A 21,961-nucleotide genomic window follows, 5' to 3' on the forward strand; every position below is an offset into this window, starting at 1 on the left:
CAAGTGCTGGGGCCTTCACAAAATAATTCCAAAGGAACCACTTGACCAGTAGTTTTTACACTCAATATACCATGTGCCTGTTACAAAGACAACTTGGTGTTTAGCTGCAAAGATTCAATTTCTGATGAGTGAAAGAAATTTCTATAGAAGTAGAAATTCCATTTATAGTTGTATTTAATTCAGTGAAAGCATTTTATTATATTTTTGAAGTTCTGTTAAGCCAAAGTATATACTATATATCACTTGAAGTGAGAATTCATATCTTAGTGCATTGAGTTATACTTGGTGCTGAGGTGGCTGATCAGGCCAGTATAGAACCTGCTGACTCTTCTACATGGGACAGGACAGGAGATATCTAACAGGATGGGTAGATAGGTGGCTTGTTCCACTGTTTTATCGCGGGCTGGGCCATGAACTTGAGGATCTTAACACTAATAGAGAATGTGTCCAGGGAATCGTGGGAGCCAGTGTGATGTTGAATATTGTTTGAGGATGTTTTCATGACTTTCTTGATTTTTTTTTTATTCCGCTCACCTGGTAAATCTCTTCACATGGCGGAGTTTAAAATTGAGTTTTAATTCCCATTCCCATTCCCGTTCTGACACGTTGGTCCATGGCCTCCTCTTGTGACAAGGTGAAGCCTCTGTCTGGGTAGCCTCCAACCTAATGATATGAATATGGATTTATCCTTCCATAAACACATTCCCCCTCCCCCACCACCACCACCACCACCACCATTCCCTACTCTGTCCTTTTACCTCTTCTCACTTCCTATTACTTCCCCCTGGGTCCACTCCTCCTTCTCTTTCTCCTATGCTCCACTCCTAGTAGATTCCTTCTATGTAGGGCATGCAGGTACAGCAGGCGGTGAAAAAGGCGAATGGTATGCTGGCATTCATAGCAAGAGGATTCGAGTACAGGAGCAGGCAGGTACTACTGCAGTTATACAAGGCCTTGGTGAGACCACACCTGGAGTATTGTGTGCAGTTTTGGTCCCCTAATCTGAGGAAACACATTCTTGCCATAGAGGGAGTACAAAGAAGGTTCACCAGATTGATTCCTGGGATGGCAAGACTTTCATATGATGAAAGGCTGGATCAACTAGGCTTATACTCACTGGAATTTAGAAGATTGAGGGGGGTTCTTATTGAAACGTATAAAATTCTAAAGGGATTGGACAGGCTAGATGTAGAAAGATTGTTCCCGATGTTGGGGAAGTCCAGAACGAGGGGTCACAGTTTAAGGATAAAGGGGAAGCCTTTTAGGACTAAGATGAGGAAAAACTTCTTCACACAGAGAGTGGTGAATCTGTGGAATTCTCTGCCACAGGAAACAGTTGAGGCCAGTTCATTGGCTATATTTAAGAGGGAGTTAGGTATGGCCCTTGTGGCTAAAGGGATCAGGGGGTATGGAGAGAAGGCAGGTACAGGGTTCTGAGTTGGATGATCAGCCATGATCATAATAAATGACGGTGCAGGCTTGAAGGGCCGAATGGCCTACTCCTGCACCTATTTTCTATGTTTCTATGTTTCTCCAGCCCTGACCTTTCCCACCCACCTGGCTTCCCCTCCCCCACCTTTTTATTCTGGCATCTTACCCCATCCCTCGCAGTCCTGAAGAAAGGTCTCGGCCCAAAACTTTGGTTATCCATTCATTTCCGTAGATGCTGCCTTTCCCGCTGAATTCCTCTAGCATTTTGTGTGTGTTGCTGTGGACTTCCAGCATCTACAGACTTTCTTGTGTTTTTGAATGAGAGCGTCTTCTTCGGGAGACCTGTGTCATGCATACAAATTATATGCTCAACAGAGGGAACTGGGTGTCATTGTAGCCTCAGTGTTCTGCATGTTGTGTTGGATGAGGTTGCTAATAAGGTTCCCTTACCCTGCCGGTGGATTTGGAGAGTTTTGCAGAGGCAGTGATGGTGATGCCTTCCCAGTGCTTTGATCTGGTTGCTATAGTGGTTTGTTTCAGAAGTACATTGGAGGGCAAGTATCAGTGTTGCCTGGTACACCATGCGTATTGTGACAGTCGAGGTTTGTGCTGGCACACTGATGCTGATGGGAATATCTTTGCCTGAAGTAAACAAAGGCCTCCATGATTTAGAAGTGCTCCACCTTTTAAAGGGCCCCGTTATAGACGTATCTCACACTAAGTGGAGGCAGATTAGTAATGGTCCTTTGTCTTTCAGATGTGGGGTCTAAGTCCTGTCCTCTTATATGTTTCATTGAACAAATTATCATTTAGGAAACCTGGACATAAACAGAAACTGCAGCACAGAGGCACAGCTAGTAGAACTAGTAGCTTACTGCACCAGAGACTAGAGTTCAATCCTGACCTTGAGTTCTGTCTGTGTGGAGTTTGCAGGTTCTCCCTGGGTTATATGGGTTTCTTTGATATAATGGAAAACGTGCGGATTGATAGGTTAATTGGCTATTGGAGATTGTCCCTTATGCGCAGGTGAGTGGAATTGAGCAGAATTTGGGGAGAATAAAACAATGGGATTAATGTGGAATAAATTCAAAGAGGTGTTTGATGGTCAGCCTGGACTCAGAGGACTGAAGGGCCTGTTTCTGTGCTGTACCTCTCGATGGCTCTGTAACTCTCTGACTCAAACTCAGCCAGTCGAGCAGCGTCTGGATGAGAGAAATAGAAACCACTTCATGTTCTGGGTCACAGATTCGTCCTTGGAGCTAATTAGGAGCTTGGCTCTGAATGTACGGCATATGTCTGCAAGTGGCTTCGGCACGCTGCCGCCCAGCTGACGAGGTTGTTTGATCTTTGTTTGGAGTTGAGTTGATGCTATCTGAACAGTCTCTCATTTGGTTGCTTGACTAAGATCAGTTCAGCTGTAAACGCACATTTGGATTGTGGTTTACATAAAGTCTCTGTAAGATTTCTGTCAAATTGGTCACATCTTATAAATCGGTCTACTACCTGTGCCAGATACCAGACATCCCACCCTGCAAAAACTCAATTCAGGGAGGTAGCACCATCAATTTGCGGGAGACTTCCGGGAGAGGTGGGATGTCTGCGATTGAGTAGCTCCTTAGCAGCTGGCCAGCTAGTTTAAATAACGTTAGCTATGCTAATGAACGAATGACACCTGTTAAACTCACCTCAACATGTCTTTTACAGTTTTAACCCACCATGGGCAATAGAAAAGTCACTGTTGCAAACTGTCATTATTTTGACCCCTATTAGGCAGAGGTACACTTTAGGGTAGTCTGGGGTGATGTACGTTTTATATTTTCTTTTTTTTGGAACTCTCTGCTACTGTGACTTCTTTTGGAACTATCTCGCTCTCTCTCTCATTCGTGGTCGCTCTCACTCGCTCTCGCTCTTGATCTCGCGCTCGCTCTTGCTCTCGCCCTCTTGCTCTTGCTGTCGCGCGCTCACTCTTGCTCTCGCTCTCTCGCGGTTGCTCTCACTCGTGCTCGCTCTCTCACTCTTGCTCTCACTCACGCGCTCGCTCTCTCGCTCTTGCTCTCGCGCTCACTCTCGCTCTGTCTCGCTCTTGCTCTCGCGCGCTCGCTCTCTCATGGTCGCTCTCACTCGCGCTTTCTTTCTTGTTCTTGCACTCACTCTCTCGCTCTTTCTCGCGCGTTCTCTCTCTCTCGCTCTCAAAAAAAATCAATTTCCGGGACATTGTATATAATTTGCGGGCATCAGGGAGCCACTATTAATATGCAGGAGACTCCCGGAAGTTCCGGGAGAGGTGGGATGTCTGCAGATACTCTTCTGGATTTCATGAGACTGGTAGCGCACTTCATTTTCATAGAGAGCTCTCATGTGTTCTGAAAAGCATCCTGTGTTGTCATAAGAGCCAGGCATAAAAGTTGACTTAATTTTCATGTTTTCATTTTGTCGCATTGCTGGCCTGCATCAAGCTTGGTCTGACTCTGGAGCAGTTCACAGCCAGAAATATGCTCACAAGTTACTTTAGGGCATTTGGGTTGTCTTATTGTTGCATTTGCAACTGTGAGGTGAAAACATAGAAGCCTAAAATATAAGATAAAAGCAGGACCTCTTGAAAATGTTTATAGCATTGGCAGTTTCTTTTTCCATATGATCCAACATTCCATCATGCCTTTGCATTCCAAAAAAAAATCACTGAAGAGTTAAAATGTTTTACATTCTTAATTCCTGTTCTGGATTTCTCGTGATATACTTGTCAGTCTAATCTGCTGTGGAATGTCATCTGTTAATCCTTAGCCTTATCATCGTTTATACTGTTGGAATGCATCAGTTTCCACTAATTGTAACCAAATATGAAATTAATCAAGATTGGTACCAAGGCTTAGATTTCTGTGACTGATCATAAATATTGGCAAATGGTTTAGAACTTTGGAATATCTTAAAGTCTTGCTATGGAGGAAAATAAATTACGAACCATATGGCCTATTCTCAGTTTGAACAGCACTACTCTGTCTTTCCAGATCATCAGTCCCTTTTCTTTGCCAGCTCTATCTTCTTGATTTTGCTAACAGTAACAGATATTTCAATGCATATTCATAGCACTTGTAAAATGCAGTTAAATCTAAATTGCCTTGTCAGCCTCTCCTTTAAATCTGCTTGCTTTATTCACACAAAAAAAAACAATTGTTGATGGTTGTGTCAAATATGATGTTGAGATTCATTTAATCTATATTCCCTGCAAACTTTAAATATTTGCTCTTGGAATATTTTCAGTTATTTTAAACAGAACAGTCAAATTTCCAAACATGGAAGACAGCAGTATCTTAAAAATAGATTGATAATTCATACCAAGTTGGTAATTTCTCCCGAAAAATGCACACCATTTTCATTTTCCTTTTGCTATTGTTGAGCTGCAGAAAAATAGTGTAGATGTTCCATTACATTTTGGAACTATGATGAACTTAATTATATTAAACGTATTATACGTCACAAGAACATATGATTTGACATTTTCGAACAGCTATTTTTCTTTCATCATTATTCAATACGGGTCATGATCTTTACCTCTTTTCATTTGACATTCATTACACAGGGTTGTCTTTGATCAGAAACCTTTTATTTATATCCAGCATTAATCATGGCCCAAGGACAAATTGCTACACACAGCAACCTGCATTTAATGCTTGATCTTAACCTGAAGAATTAGTCCAAAAATTCAGAGAGTTTTCTGGTTATTTCTTAATGTTGTAAAGCCCCACTGGGCTACAGAAATTTGAGAGATTGATTTAAAACTCATATTAAAAACATAAATTAATTGAATTCTTAAAGATTGTTTTCTTTAGATATTTGACTAGTAGATGGTGGAAAAGCATGAAGGAACCAGAATGTGAGCCATTCATCACAGGATACCTAGTCCTGACCTGGAGTGTTTATGTAGCTGGTTAGTCTCTGGTTAGCGATGATCACCACAATCTTCTCAGGGAATTGATGGTGGTGATCTCACAGAAGATGTTTTGACTATTTCATATTGATGGTGCATAGCACAAGTAGAATATAAATTAATTGTCTCTGATTGAATTCTGTAAAAGGTCTTACTGCACACATGGGAGGGTTTTTCACTTTCTGAGGAGCTGTGAAAGGAATTGAACGTTGTGCGCCATCAGCAAACATTCCACTTTTGGGTTTATAGGAGAGAAGAGGTCATTGATGAGTTTACTGAAGATGAATAGAACCAGTTCTGTAACTCCAACTTCCACTCACTCCATCTACACATCCCGCTGCCTTGGGAAAGCAACTAATATAATCAAGGAGACCTCCAACCCTTGTCATTCTCTTTTCTCTCCCGTCAGGCAGAAGATACAAAAGTTTGAAATCACATCCACAAGTCGCAAGGACAGTTTCTATCCTACTGCTAAGAGTGGGATAACCAAAGATTTCATAACTGATAGCAGACCTCTCACGTGCTGAAGGTCAACTTTGATCTCCCAATCTACCTTGTCAAGGCCTTTGCATTTTCTCGAAAGCTGCAAATCTACACGCTGCAGTTTTTGTTTCTTTTTACTGACTTGATGTACTTGTACATGGCATGATCAGCCTGGGTGCTTAAAAAACAAAAAGCACTTGACTATATCTCAGTACTGTATCAACAATAAACCAATATCAATAGCTGCCAATGATCAGTTTTCCCTCATTTTCCATTAATTTCAATTCTACCTGCACTCTTTTTTACCATACCCAATTAACTCTCAGTCTCTCGAACTCAGCTGCATGTTCCATGATGAGACAAGCTGGTGATGAGGCCCAGAGCATAGTGGTCCTGGCAAAACCCGAGATGAATATTAGTGATCTGATTGTTACTAAGCAAGAACAGTTTTAAAGCACTGTCAATGACACCTTCCATCAATGAAGATTGAGATTAATGTGACAGTAATTGTCCAAAGTACATTTGTCATGCTTTTTGTAGACAAAGATTATCAAAGATTCAAAAAAACTTTATTGTCATTCTAACTGTACATCAGCTCTGCAGGGCAGAATGAGACAGCATTTCCCAGGAGCAGTGCAATCATAACATAACAAATGCAACACTAAATAATAAGCATAACAATAAATAGTAAAACACAACAGTTACATGTCAGTTAAAATCAGTTATAAGTGTCCGGTGCAAGTTAAAAGTGTCCAAAGCAGAGTCAGGTAGAGCAGCTATTTAGCAGTCTGACTGCCTGTGGGAGGAAGCTGTTTAGTAGCCTTGTGGTTTTAGTTTTGATGCTCCTGTAACGTTTGCCTGATGGCAGAAGAACAAACAGTTCATGGAGAGGGTGTGAGGGGTCTTTAATGATGTACCGTGTCTTCTGGAGGCATCGACTCTGAAAGAAGTCTGGAAGAGGACAAGGTAAACTTGAGCAATTTTCCATTTTGTCAGGTAGATGCCAGTACTTTTACTGTATCAGGGACAGCTTGGCTGTAGACACTGAACGGTTCTTTAGCGTCACAGTTAAGATGTTACCTGATTTCTTGGCCTTTGCTGCATTCAATAGTTTCAGCAATTCCTGATATCTCATGGAGTGAATTGAACCGGTGAGGATCAATGGAGGGAGGCTTCAGAAGAGACAGAGATTGTCGATCCATAAAGCTCTTCTATCTCAGTGCAAATGTTTCAGCATTGTCCTTAGAACTAACTGTATGTGCTGTGTCTCGCTTTGTGGAGGATGAGATACTCCTGGAGCATTGACTGTTCATTTGTCCATCTCTATTTAGGATTGTATATGGTAGGACAGCAGAGCTTTGAACTTTGTTCTTGGTTATGGGCCAGTTAAGCACTAAAGGGAAGATTAATTAGTATGGTAGATTCCATTTATTTGGATACATCATGAAGTGGCTGCCCCAATTTGCCAAAGTTTCACGAAAACAGTTGAAAAGGTATGAAAAAGACAAGCTATCATTCAACTGAATAACAAATTATGTATTTAAATGAAATAGAGAACGAAGTTGAACACTACCGCACTACCATAAAGCTATATATTAGTTCCTAATAGTTAGTGATGGAGGAATTCATGCAGTATACACTGCCGTTTTTTTTGGTTAACTGTAAATGAACAAAATCAGCACAGACATGTTAGTGGACAGTAATAGACAGATAATGGACTGCGTTTCTGCAACACTTTTGAAGATTGCATCCTCAAAATCTTCATTTTCATTATAACATTCAAGATGATTGTTGATACCTTCAAATTCTTTGTAATTCCTAACTTGTTGAAGGATTGAAATCATTTCATTTTCATTCCCAGCCATGTTTGACATCTCTAAGCCAAAATGCTTGAAACCACAGTGAGCGAAACAGTTCTGAATTGTCTTACTGCTTATTTTTCGCCAATTGACAGTGACAAAAATCACTGCTCTTTTTGAACACAAACACGCACACCTGAGGCAATTTAAAACTGTTCACACTACGCATGTTGTAATGTCTAATGGGCCACACAAGTTAGAAACCATTCAGAACAGTGGCATGGTGACCCAAATAAACGAAGGGAATCTCAGCAATTTTTCAATTAGTTTTTGTTCTTTAAGAGTTATCTCAAATATCCGGCTGCCCCGATTACACAATGGCCCACTGTACTTACAGACTTGAAATTTCAAATTTTTGCTAGTTTTGCAGTTCATTTTTGATGCTGGCTTCTGTTTGTTTTTTTGAATTTTATATGAATATTTAACATTTTTTGCAATGTTTGAAATATTTTTTTTCAATTTTTTCAAAAATGGAGCATAGATTTCTTTTAACGGAGCATAAGACAACTAAATATTTTTGCCTTTAATTGAAACATCCTTAAGAGTTCATCGGGAAAACATTTAAAGTAGAACACAAAAAGAAACTCAATACTGTGTATTTTCAAAGATCAAACAAGGCACTTTAGTGTCTAGTCAGGTTCCACTGGATGGGGGTTCTTTCGTCTGTGATATAAGTTGAATATTAATAATCACCAGCCCTTAAAACTGCATTTGCCATTATTTTGTATATTGAAATATTGAAGCTGACTTGGTTTATCCAGAATACTTGCTGTAGGAAACAGACCAGCCAATGACGATTAAAATCATATTTTCATATTTTTTTTCGATAATTGTATGGAAGTATTTTTAAGTAATATGAAAATTTGTGAAGATCACATTTTGTGAAGCAGAAATGCCAGTATTGAAGCACTGCTCCCAGCTTATACTGCCATTCAGCCAGAGTCATTTCTGAGAGATTGTGTAGATCAGCTGAACTGGAGAGCAAAGAACCCTGAGCTGGTCATAGCATCAAATTGCTACAAAAAAAAGTGAGGAAGAATGAGTGTTATTGGATATCAAGGCAATGTGATTTTCCTTCCTTATCGATGCGAGCTAATATTTACATTTGCCTTTAAGATTGACATTTATGAAGACCCACCACTCTGTCGATGTGGAATTAGAGCAAATTATTTGATGAAACAGGTGGTGGAATACAGAAGTCAGATATGGAGGTAGAAATCTAACTGTATTTGAGTCTTAAACAAAGCAGAAATAAAGTTCAGAAGCATGAAGAATAATTCCACTAAAACAGAGGGAAAAGGTTGTAAACACGAGGAATTCTGCAGATGCTGGATGCGGCGGAGACGGAGGAATTGCGAGAAGGGTCAGTCCTGACGAAGGGTCTTGGCCCGAAATGTAGACTGTACCTCTTCCTGGAGATGCTGCCTGGCCTGCTGTGTTCATCAACAACTTTGAAGGAAAAGATTGTGACGGAGAGAGAAGTTATACCCAGCACTTTAGCCATAGCTAATAAGTCTATTTCTACAAAGTGGGCCTTATCATTGCATTCTGAGTTTTGGGCCACGTTCATATAATAGTTCACTAAAAGAGAGTATTGACTTAGCTGTGAAGTTGGCCTCAGAATGTCTGTCACGGAGACCCTGACTGGTGAGGAAAAGTTGGACAGCATCTTTTATCAATTAAATCATAAAGAAAGTTTGTTTTAAGCATTTATTGATTGTAATTATGATGTAAAAAGGACTTCCTGTGCCACATCAAATTAAACCAACTTCTCATGATGATTAATCTGACACAATATATAGGATAATTCAGGGTTAAAAATTGGTACCATCTCAATATACCATCATTTACATCGGTGGTACGTAAGTGGAACAGGTCAAAGGCTTTAAGTTCCTTGGGGTCAATATCACAAATGACCTGACTTGGTCCAACCAAGCAGAGTCCACTGCCAAGAAAGCCCACAGGCACCTTTACTTCCTGAGAAAACTAAAGAAATTTGACCTGCCCCCTGAAACCCTCACTAATTTTTATAGAAGCACCGTAGAAAGCATTCTTCTCGGGTGCGTCACAACCTGGTATGGAAGTTGTCCTGTCCAAGACCGAAAGAAGCAGCAGAAGATCGTGAACACAGCGCAGCACATCACACGAACCAATCTTCTGTCCTTGGACTCACTTTACACCGCACGTTGTCGGAGCAGTGCTGCCAGGATAATCAAGGACATGACTCACCCAGCCAACACACTTTTCATACCTCTTCCCTCCGGGGGAAGGCTCAGGAGCTTGAACACTCATACGGCCAGATTTGGGAACAGCTTCTTTCCAACTGTGATAAGACTGCTGAACGGATCCTGACCCGGATCTGGTCCATACCCTCCAAATATCCAGACCTGCCTCTCAGTTTTTTTGCACTACCTTACTTTCCCTTTTCTGTTTTCTATTTATGATTTATAATTTAAATTGTTAATATTTACTATCAATTTGTACTCCAGGGAGCGCAAAGCACAGAATCAAATATCGCTGTGATGATTGTATGTTCTAGTATCAATTGTTTGGTGACAATAAAGTATAAAGTATAAATATAACAGTAAAATGGTGAGAAAATAGCAAGACTTTCTGAAAAGAAGCACAGTTTCAATGAAATACTGCCAGGCTGTGTTTAGGAGCTCGAACTGATAATGCAGAAGAGAGCTTAATGGCTGAACTATCCTTCTTTCTATATATTCTTATGGAGACTCATCAGTAGAGAAAGAGTTTTTTTCAAATCCTAAACTAAATTAGGAGCTAGGCACCAAAAAGAAATCATTTGTCAAATGCATATGAAACTACAGCCCTCATTTTAACTGTTCAATTTTAGAATGATGATTTTATCACTGAAATGTATTTGATTTTCTTTTCAAATGAGCTTGCCGTAGTATAACAATAAGATAAACTAAAAGTGGAAAAGTAGTTCTCAATAAAGAACGCCTTAATGCTTCAATCACTGTGCAGACTAAAGAGAAGCATTGCATGTCAAGAACTTATGCACTCTCCTTTGGAGAACCAGAAATATTCAGAAGGGTTTTTACTGCACTAGAACAATGGCTGGAAGTTGTCTGCTATATTTTTATGCCTTTAAAACAGTATTATTGGTGATTTTAAAGCTTTTGTAATGCCGTGACCTCTGTATATGCACAGAATAATATCATCATGTTCTCGTGAACTATCAGTTTCAGTGCAGGATTTTGTTTTTATGGGTTCTCAGGGCTGTTGACATTCAGAAACATGCTGTAGGCAGCCAGGTTTTGAAGGGACTTTATGTGAAATGAGACACTTTCTTTCAGCTACTGGGGAATGTTTTTACCTGGTGAACAAATGCTGCAGCAATCAGAGTCATAAAGTCAGTCATGGAGCATGAAACAGATCATTCAGCCCTCCACATCCTATAGACCCTGGGTACCCATTCTTATTAATCCCAACCTCCAGCACTTGGCTCATAGCCTTCTAAGCTTCGATAACTTAAATATTGAGGAAAAACTCTGTTTCCAACATTCTCTCCAGCAATGCCTTCCAGGTCCTCAACATTCTATAAACAGGAAAGGTTTCCCTCTGAGACACCTAACCCCGTATCTATAATCTATGCCCTCTAGTTTCTTTGCCTGTAATAAGGAGAAATTTTTCTTGCAGTTTACTCTACCTACGTCTCTTATAATTTTATACACATCCATCGTGTCCTTTCATAACCTTGTCCACTCCAGTTAGAACAAACCCAGCCTCTCCAGTCTCTCCTCATTATTGAAACACTCCATCCCAGGCAATATCCTAGTGAATCTTCTCTCACTCCCTCCAAAGACAACAGATATTTCTTATAGTGACCAGCTAATATTTGACCGCTCTCTTATTAAGCTGGAGCGTAAATTGCCTGTTCTTGTATTCAGTGCCTGAACTAATAAAGGCTAATATCCCTTTTCCCTTCCTTACCTGTACTGCAACCTCTAAGGACTTTGAACCCTGTTCCTCAGTCCTCGCTCAGACCTTGTCATTCACGGCCTAGATTCATTATTACTCTCAAAATGCATCATCTCCCAACTTTTTTTTAAGGATCAACCTACATCTGCGATTTCTCAGCCTCTTTCACTAACATGTCACCATCACCCTGAAGACTAAGATTACCTTCCACATCGTCAACAACTTCCCCCAACATCCATTATTTTTTCTAGTAACTTCCCTACTGCTGATATTAAGCTCACAGGTTAATAATTGCCTTCCTTTTCCCAGGTGTCCTTCTTGAATAAAACAGACCACATTTGTCAGTCTCCAGCTATCTGGCCCCTCACGTAGAGCCATCGAAGGTTTAAAAATTTTGTTCAGAGCCCCAACAGTCTCTTCCCTTGCCTCCCACGGCAGCCTGTGATAAATCTCATCTGTCCCCGGGGATTTACCTGCCTTCACACCTGGTAGCTTCTTTTTATTACTGACACTTGTGCTGAAATTTCACCTTTCTTGTTGCTGAGTTCGCCTTTTGTCTGTTTCCTTTGCGAACGCCAATGAAAAGTATTCATTTAGGACCGCAGCTGCACCTGCTGGTGTTTTAAGGTGGTCAAGTAGACATGAACAGGGTGGTAAAAAGCACTGCTCGCAGTGCAAAGGGTCCATGGAGACACTGCGCTACTGCAGTCAGCAACTCTCTCTGTGAGGTCACCAGCAAGGTAATCTGTCAGAAATAATGTTCCAAAAATACAGTACGTGAATGCCTACACTTTGGATGATGACTGGAGATTTTTTAAAAAAAAGATGAAATTGTCTCTGTTTGAGTTTAGAGTTGATTCTCCCAAATGCAGCAAACTCAGAAATATGCCCAAGTTCTGTGGCAGCCGCCTGGAATAATCCTAAAACAGGGAACCTGGGAGCGACCTTTGACACCATAGGCAAAGCAATGTAGCACTATTCTGAGACATGGTTTGAAAATGTAGGATTTTAGGGATGTTAGTGCAGTCTAGATGGTGGTCATTTTAAAAAACAAGGATTCAGAATCAGATTATTTACTCTTAATAATTTCTCCTTTGGCTCCTCCCACTTCCTCCAAACTAAAGGTGTAGCTATGGGCACCCGTATGGGTTCTAGCTATGCCTGCCTTTTTGTTGGGTTTGTGGAACAATCTATGTTCCGTGCCTATTCTGGTATCTGTCCCCCACTTTTCCTTCGCTACATCGACGACTGCATTGGCGCTGCTTCCTGCATGCATGCAGAACTCGTTGACTTTATTAACTTTGCCTCCAACTTTCACCCTGCCCTCAAGTTTACCTGGTCCATTTCCGACACCTCCCTCCCCTTTCTAGATCTTTCTGTCTCTGTCTCTGGAGACAGCTCATCCACTGATGTCTACTATAAGCCTACTGACTCTCACAGCTATCTGGACTATTCCCCTTCTCACCCTGTCTCTTGCAAAAACGCCATCCCCTCCTCGCAATTCCTCCGTCTCCGCCGCATCTGCTCTCAGGATGAGGCTTTTCATTCTAGGACGAGGGAGATGTCTTCCTTTTTCAAAGAAAGGGCCTTCCCTTCCTCCACTATCAACTCTGCTCTTAAACACATCTCCCCCATTTCACGTACATCTGCTCTCACTCCATCCTCCCGCCACCCCACTAGGAATAGGGTTCCCCTGGTCCTCACCTATCACCCCACCAGCCTCCGGGTCCAACATATTATTCTCCGTAACTTCTGCCACCTCCAACAGGATCCCACCACTAAGCACATCTTTCCCTCCCCCTCCTCTCTCTGCATTCCGCAGGGATCGCTCCCTACACAACTCCCTTGTCCATTCGTCCCCCCCATCCCTCCCCACTGATCTCCCTCCTGGCACTTATCCGTGTAAGCGGAACAAGTGCTACACATGCCCTTACACTTCCTCCCTTACCACCATTCAGGGCCCCAAACAGTCCTTCCAGGTGAGGCAACACTTCACCTGTGAGTCGACTGGGGTGATATACTGCGTCCGGTGCTCCCGATGTGGCCTTTTATATATTGGCGAGACCCGACGCAGACTGGGAGACTGCTTTGCTGAACATCTACGCTCTGTCCGCCAGAGAAAGCAGGATCTCCCAGTGGCCAAAAGTGGAATGTTAGCTTTCATTCTAGCCCTCATTAATAAATGTGCTCAGCAAGTAAGCAATGTGAAAGTGAGAGACCTCAATATATAAAGGTAGTGACTGGGAACTCCTTTTCCTAAATATAGTTTTCCTTCATAATTCCAAAATGGCTTCACAAATGTGTTAAGTCAATGTATAAATACATCAAAAAGGGTACTTGCAATACAGATCATATAATCTGAATACATACTCTCATTCACTAAAGCACGACCCAGAAAATGATAGGATGACCAGAGCAGGACAAGCGGCCAGAAGAGGAGAGGTTTAAAGACAAGAAGGATATCAGCTGGGAGTCTATGCAGTAAAGGTGTTCATGGAGTAATTTTCCTAAGCAATCTCAGCAACAATCAACTATGGAAGCTGACGCTGAAATCTAGTAATGGTGCAACTACAACTTCAACCTAAAGAAAGCTGTCAGATTCCAGAGATGAAATACTCTCTGAGAGAAGTTTTTAGTACCTCAGTTTTAAATGAGCAGCCTTTTATTTTGTAGCTACATTCTATGATCTATGAGTCACTCATGACTAAAAACATTTCATCATCAAAGTTCGAATAAGAATTCCCTCATTTGTCTAAATTCCAAGGAGCATAAAACAAACTATCCAGCTTCTCTTGATAGGACAACTCTCTCAACCCCAGATTTAGCCTGGTGAACCTCTTTTGGGCTGTCTCCAATACTACAATATCACTTTCATTAGTTAGGAGGACAAAACCTGCAACAATGTTTCAGATTTGTAACATCACCAATACCCTGAACAACTCTAACAGAAATTCCTTAATTTTAAACTCCAATCCTTTTACAATTAAAGCCAACATGCTTAATTAACTAATTAATTAATTAAAGGGGCTTCCCTTCCTCCACCATCAACTATGCTCTCAAACGCATCTCCCCCATTTCACGCACATCTGCCCTCACTCCATCTTCCCGCCACCCCACTAGGAATAGGGTTCCCCTTGTCCTCACTTACCACCCCACCAGCCTCCGGGTCCAACCTATAATTCTCTGTAACTCCCACCACCTCCAACGGGATCCCACCACTAAGCACATCTTTCTCTCCCCCCCCCCCCCGCTTTCCGCAGGGATCCCTCCCTACGCGACTCCCTTGTCCATTCGTTCCCCCCATCCCTCCCCATCGATCTCCCTCCTGGCACTTATCCGTGTAAGTGGAACAAGTACTACACATGCCCTTACACTTCCTCCCTCACTAACATTCAAGGCCCCAGACAGTCCTTCCAGGTGAGGCGACATTTCACCTGTGAGTCGGCTGGGGTGATACACTGCGTCCGGTGGTCCCGATGCGGCCTTCTATATATTGGTGAGACCTGACACAGACTGGGAGATCGTTTCGCTGAACACCTACCCTCTGTCCACCAGAGAAAGCAGGATCTCCCAGTGGCCACACATTTTAATTCCACGTCCCATTCCCATTCTGATATGTCTATCCACGGCCTCCTCTACTGTAAAGATGAAGCCACACTCAGGTTGGAGGAACAACACCTTATATTCCGTCTGGGTAGCCTCCAACCTGATGGCATGAACATCGACTTCTCTAACTTCCGCTAGGCCCCACCTCCCCCTCATACCCCTTCTGTTACTTATTTTTATGCACACATTCTTTCTCTCACTCTCCTTTTTCTCCCTCTGTCCCTCTGAATATACCTCTTGCCCATCCTCTGGGTCCCCCCCCACTTGTCTTTCTTCCCGGACCTCCTGTCCCATGATCCTCTCGTATCCCCTTTTGCCAATCACCTGTCCAGCTCTTGGCTCCATTCCTCCCCCTCCTGTCTTCTCCTATCATTTTGGATCTCCCCCTCCCCATCCAACTTTCAAATCCCTTACTCACTCTTCCTTCAGTTAGTCCTGACAAAGGGTCTCGGCCTGAAACATCGACTGCACCTCTTCCTAGAGATGCTGCCTGGCCTGCTGCGTTCACCAGCAACTTTGATGTGTGTTGCTTATTCAGAATCAGAATCGGGTTTATTATCACTGATATATGTAATGAAATTTGTTTTATTTTAGCAGTACAGTACAATGCATAAAATATACAAAGTTACAATAAGAAATATATAAAATAATTAGTGCAGAAAAGGAGCCAAATAGTGAGGTTGTGTTCATGGGCTGTTTAGAAATCAGATGGCAGAGGGGGAGAAGCTGTTCCTAAAATGTGGAATGTGTGTCTTCAGGCTCCTGTACCTTCTCCCTGATGGTAGTAATGAGAAGAGGGCACATCCTGAGTGGTGGGGGTCTTGTATGATTGATGCTGTCTTTTTGAAACATCGCCTTTTGGAGATTTCCTTGATCCTTAGCAGGCTAGTGCCCGTAATGGTGCTGGCTGAGTTTACAGCCCTCTGCAGCTTTTCCTGATCCTGTGCATTGGCCACTCCATACCAGACTGCAGTACAATGAGTTAGAATGCTCTCCATGGTACATCTGTAGAAGGAAAAAGATTTGGGAAAGTAAAGGAAAAGATTTGGGAAAGGGATAAAAAATGATAAAATTAAGTAAATAAGTACATAGGGATTGGATAATTATGTCTGGGAGCAGGAGCAAGCATGAACAAATTAGGATATAAACACCTTCAGTGGTTGTTACATAGGCTTACATACAACATTTTGGACCAGTAGAAATGGTCCAGAAGAGATATATGGAAACTATTATTATTATTTTTCTTAACAACTAACACCATCACTTAGCCTAATAGATTAGAATTGCCACTGTACATAATTATCTATTTAAGTGTCTAATTTCCTTTTATATCATCTCAATGTGTACTTAAGAATGTATAAATAATTATAGTTTTATACATATAAAAAAATGAAAAAGGTTATACGTGTGAAAAAAGTACATAATATTTGTGAATTCCTTATCCAAATAAAAATAAATTTTAAAAAAAAGAAATTTGCTAGAGTCTTGGTGACACACCAGGCCTCCTTAAACTTCTAATGAAATGTTGCTGCTGGTGTGCTTTCTTCAACAGAGTTCAGTGGAAACTGGATTATTGAAACCTGCTTTTTTTTTGAGAGTAAATAGAACTGTTGTTCTTCAGAGTAATGAGGTTGAAAATTATGCTGGAGACAAATTTCGCACTGTATCACTGTTGGTATCATTTGGGAGAGTTTACACTGGAGTGACAATGCTTATACAAATCTTGCCAAAATGTCCGGGATTGAAATTCCTGGCAGGCACAGTGCTACCCAGAAATTGGTATTGCTGTACACTGGTTAAGCCAGTTTTGTGTAGAGCCTTGTATTGTTCTCAAGGTTATACAAAGGATTGTTTGGTTGACTTTATATGTAGCTTAAGTGTAACAATTGATTTATCAAGATTTTTTTCAACTGCTGTTAAAGCCTTACTTTAAAATAATTTTGACTTTTCTATTAGCTTTAAACCAAATGTGATTTTCAGACCATAATTATTGTTGTTAGTAGCAACTAGGGCAGCATGTGTACTTTCCTGGCAATTTTTTCATATGTAGGTGTAATTGCAAATCCCATGGCACACTATTCCATTAATAACTCCTATAAATGAATATGTTTTGGTTCATATGGAAACCCACTTTCTTGTTCTGAGCTGTGAGCAAATGTGTCGAGCGAAGCCGTTCTTACTGAAACATTCATTCCCATTTTCCTTTCACACTGAACACACTTCAATGCCCCTGGCAAGTAAGTAGGAAAAAACAAGCTGTCAGATGAGATTGGGGCATCATAATAAAGGAGATAAGGATTTGGTGGGAATATGGGGATGGACAACTCCTCTGTAACTGACATAAATTGTTCAAAACCTCTTTTTTCCTGATAACTTTTGTTTATCAACTAATCTGATGAAAAAGGATAAACTGGGAAGCAATCCCTGGAACATCAGCAGAGTCCAATCTACATATCGAAAGGAGGTCCCAACTGTATCTCACCCCTGTTCAACATCAGAAGGGGATAGTGGCAAATTCAGATAGTAAGAAGTTTTGGCTGTTATAAGTGTTCATTTTCCCAGTTTCAGCCAGTGGCCTGCCTGTGTTAAAATACTTCCAAGATCTTTCACTTCATATTTACTTCATTTTCATTGAGCCAGCACCTCTTTATCTACTCTTCGCAACAGGAATGTTCTCGCTACACTGGAAAACACAATTTCAGGCATCCCAACCTACCAAAGTAAATACATTGCCGAAACTCAGTTTTATTTCCTTCATGTTTCTGCTTATCTAAGCTATTTGAGGTAATGTGCCATTATACTAACAAAAGCAGCAGTATAAGAGCAATAATTATGTAATGGATGTATTGTCCTAAACTCCAAAAAAATTGAATTTAGTTAATAGATATTTTCTGAATGACAATTTAGAACCAAATGGATTTTGTTATCTCATGCTCCCATGTTATTTGTTGGCCCTAGTCTATGTTGTTTTTCCGGGAGATAGTAGGAGTCCCACATGGCCTAGCATTTGCAATGAAACTATTGCAACCCATTTTTATTTTTAGTTAGCATTTGCCAAGTCTAGTTCAATCAGTACAGAGTACTGATAAAGGGTCATTAACAAAAGTTATTGACTTTTTTAAAGTACGTTGAGAACCACAATGATTTTTTTTCTTGCGTATTGACCTGTTTTTTATTTTTCTATTATCATTATGTTAAACAGCAGCGATCCAATTTGAAATGATGGCCAGATTGGGAGTATGTTGAATACGGAAACCTAAGACTCTCAAGCACATTAATGGCTTGCACTCCCAATGCACATGACTAATAATGGGCTCACGACTTATTTGAATTAGGATGCTTATAGATAATGCAGCTGGAATGGTATCCCACCAGGCAAGCTCCAGTTTATTGCAGTTGCTTCAGTGAGTGCCAGAAGAGGGCTAAACTTTTGTTGCTTGGTAATCTAGCCCATATGTCAGGACACTTCTCACTTTATCTGGCAATTTGTTTATGCCTTGCTTTAAGCAGAAACCAAAAAAATGATTCAGAGTTGTTAATGACAAACTATAGCAACAATCTTCTATAGCCAAAAAGCCTAAAGTGAAAATAAATGGCAACATGTTGGCTTTTTGTTCTGTGTTGCTTGTAAAGTCATCTGTGTTATAACCCACATGTATCACTAAAATGTTTAATTGAGTTGACCTATTATCGCGTTAATTTTGCCAGAGGGGTAGCCAGTGCTTAATTTCCTGCAGTGCTCTACAAATGTATAACCAGCTCCTTCATTCCCCAGTCTTACAGATGCTGGCCTCAAAGCAGATGCAAAAATTCATGGATAAGTAACTTGCTATCTTTTCTCTCTTCTTTCTATATCTCTGCTCTACCACTTCTGACAATATCAAAACTGAGAGTATTAATTTGGTGATCAGTACTATTTTGAATATAAATGACAGAATCTTCACATTATCATTCAAAATACAGTGGATTTCAAATTAAGTTAATTTGGGCAGCTGCTTATTTGGGACAACTCTCAAAAAATACAATAAAAAATTAAAACAAGGATATAGCCAGAATTCCCTTCATTTATTTGTGCCACTTAATTGGGACAGGAGACTGTGCCAAACAGTTTCTAACTAAAATCTGTCATGTGCACTTGTATGGTTATTAGACACTACACGGTACTTAGAGCAAACAGTTTTTAAACAATGTCAATTGTGTATGTTTGTGTTCAAAAAGCACTGATTTTTGTCACTGATAGTTGACAAGAAATAAGCAGTAAGAAAATTCAGAATTGCTTTGTTCACTGCCGTTTCAAGCATTCAGGCTTGGAGATACCAGAAATGGCCAGAAGTGAAAATGAAATGATTTCATGACTTCAGCAAGTTAGGAACTACAAAAAAATTTGAAGGTATCAACAATTATCTTGAAGGCTACAATAAGAAGTCAAGATTTGGAGGATGCAATTGTCAAAAGCATTGTATGAAGGCAGTCCATTAGGTGTCTGCACTAATTTGGTTCATTTAGTCAGTCAAAAGAACACGGGAGCTAGTTGGTTGTCCATTGTATCCAACAATATCAGTGAAACCTGTGAGAGTTTTTAAAGCGAAAAAGCCATTACGCTTGGACAGTTCCACTCTCCCCACCTCAGAAGTCTGGATCGAGTGGTACGAGTAGTCATCACAAAGTGTGGTCTTCCTTGGTTGTAGTGGATAACCATGTCTTCTTCAGTGCCTTATCATGGCCTTCTGGGTTAATGGATTTGCAGTGCCATGCTAAACTCAGGTTTCATCTACCCTCTCTGGTTGGTGTAAAGTATCCCACCTCAGAAATCAAGTTACAGCAGAGGACTGTGCTAAACCATTCTGCTTTCTCCCAAACCAATATCATTAGGTCTGATTATGTGATCAATAACTCATTGTTGTTTTCTACCAGCTTATTGTGGACAAATGCCTTTCCTCATTACTTACCTTACAACACTGAAAAGAAAGTTTTCAGAGAAGAAAATTCTGTTTGAGGTTTTTTCCCTTAATAAGGAAAGATTTTAATTCTGAGGTTTCTGGTGTTGTAGGGAGCACTGCCATTTGACGACGATAATCTGAGACAGTTACTGGAAAAAGTAAAGCGTGGTGTGTTTCATATGCCACACTTTATACCACCAGACTGCCAAAACCTCTTAAAGGGAATGATCGAGGTGGATGCTTCAAAACGCTTAACTGTAAGTATTGGTTTTCTTTATCCCCACTTCTCTCTAATTGGTTGTACGTTAATCTCATGTTTGACCATGTAAAGCATTATTAATTGTTTCTTTCGAACACGTCAATAAAAGAAGCCACTGTCTGCTCAAGAGACCAGCAATAACAATAGTTTGGTTAAATACATTTCAGAATGAAAATTCAAAAAAAATTCAATATTCATAATTCTATAAATGTCAGTGATGCACTTTCTACTTATTTACACATTGCTTCCTGTAGCAAATTTTAGTGCAGCTTAACTGACTAAAACTCTCATTTAAAGTTGAGGCATTGGTTGTCACAGTCCATTAATATGCCAGTGAAGTGTTAAGAGAAATGAGGTGAGGTATGATCAATTACAAGGCAGAAGCACTGTTGTGTAGAAGCAACTTTACTTGGTTAGGGGACACAGGTTATGGTAGATTGGAGAAGATGATTGCTTTTTGATAAAGCTGCTTCCCTGGTGATTTAATAATTAACTTAATTGTCCGGTCCGCAGCTAAACCACACAGACCTACAAGATTCCAAGGCCTACCCTGTGCTGACATTGCTGATTTCAGTGACATGGTGCAGAGATGTGGACAATGCTTAGCCCTAGTCCAGCCTCCCAACATATATATGGATGGGAGGTGACCTCATTGTCACAAATAAAATTCAATCCGATAGATGCAAGAAGAACTATTCCTCTAGCTGAGGAGTCTAGTGCAAGGAATTGCAATGTGAAGTTCGTCATTCAGAGATGGTAAATCGTTGGAATTTTCTATCCCAGAAGACACTGGAGGCTTAGTCATTGATTTAATTAAAGCTGAGATCAATAATAGAGACAGAGTAAATACGGCACGGGAACTGGCCCCTCTGCCCAGTGTGTCCATGGTAACCGTCAGATAACCTCAACACTAGTTCCATATTTTCCTCTGAATCTCCGGCAAACCTCGCCTCCAACACTGGTACAGATAATTCTGCTACCCACCTACACTGGAAGCAATTTACAGTAGCCAATTAACCTACCGCAGCACTTGTAGGACGAAATTGGAACGCAGCCATGTTTTTCTGAAAGTGACTGCACACATTGATAAGGTTGTGATGAAGGCATGTCTTTATTAGTGGGCATTGAGTACAGCAGTTTAAGATTTACAAAACTCTGATAAGGCTGCATCTGGAGTATTGCATTCAGTCCTGGTCACTTCTTTGTAGGAAAGATGCGGAAGCTTTGCAGAGGGTGTAGATGAGGCTTACTGGGGTGCTAACTAGATTAGAGGGCATGTCCTATAAGAAGAGGTTGAACAAACGTGTTGATTTCCCTGGAACAGTAGAGGCTGAAGAGAGGTCAGATAGAAGTTTGTACAATAATGAGAGATATAGATAGAGAGCCAGTATCTTTTTTTTGCAGTCCAAATGTCTAATACTAGAGAGCAGGCAAGTCCACAGGAAAAATGTGGGACAAGTTTTTACACAGAGTGGTGGGTGCCTGGACTATGTTCTGCCAGGGTTAGTCATGG

At 40.8% G+C, this 21,961-nt stretch overlaps 1 protein-coding gene across 1 annotated transcript in view; it reads left to right on the forward strand.

The window, feature by feature from the left end:
- Window positions 1-21,961, forward strand: part of LOC140205542 (serine/threonine-protein kinase BRSK2) — a 1,025,607-nt gene that overhangs the window by 852,543 nt on the left and 151,103 nt on the right. Inside the window, exon 8 of the mRNA XM_072273159.1 lies at window positions 20,300-20,446. Coding sequence (XP_072129260.1) covers window positions 20,300-20,446 — 147 coding nt within the window. The remainder of the gene's footprint in view (window positions 1-20,299; window positions 20,447-21,961) is intronic.

This window comes from Mobula birostris, chromosome 11 (assembly GCF_030028105.1).
Source record: "Mobula birostris isolate sMobBir1 chromosome 11, sMobBir1.hap1, whole genome shotgun sequence".
Taxonomy (NCBI): domain Eukaryota; kingdom Metazoa; phylum Chordata; class Chondrichthyes; order Myliobatiformes; family Myliobatidae; genus Mobula; species Mobula birostris.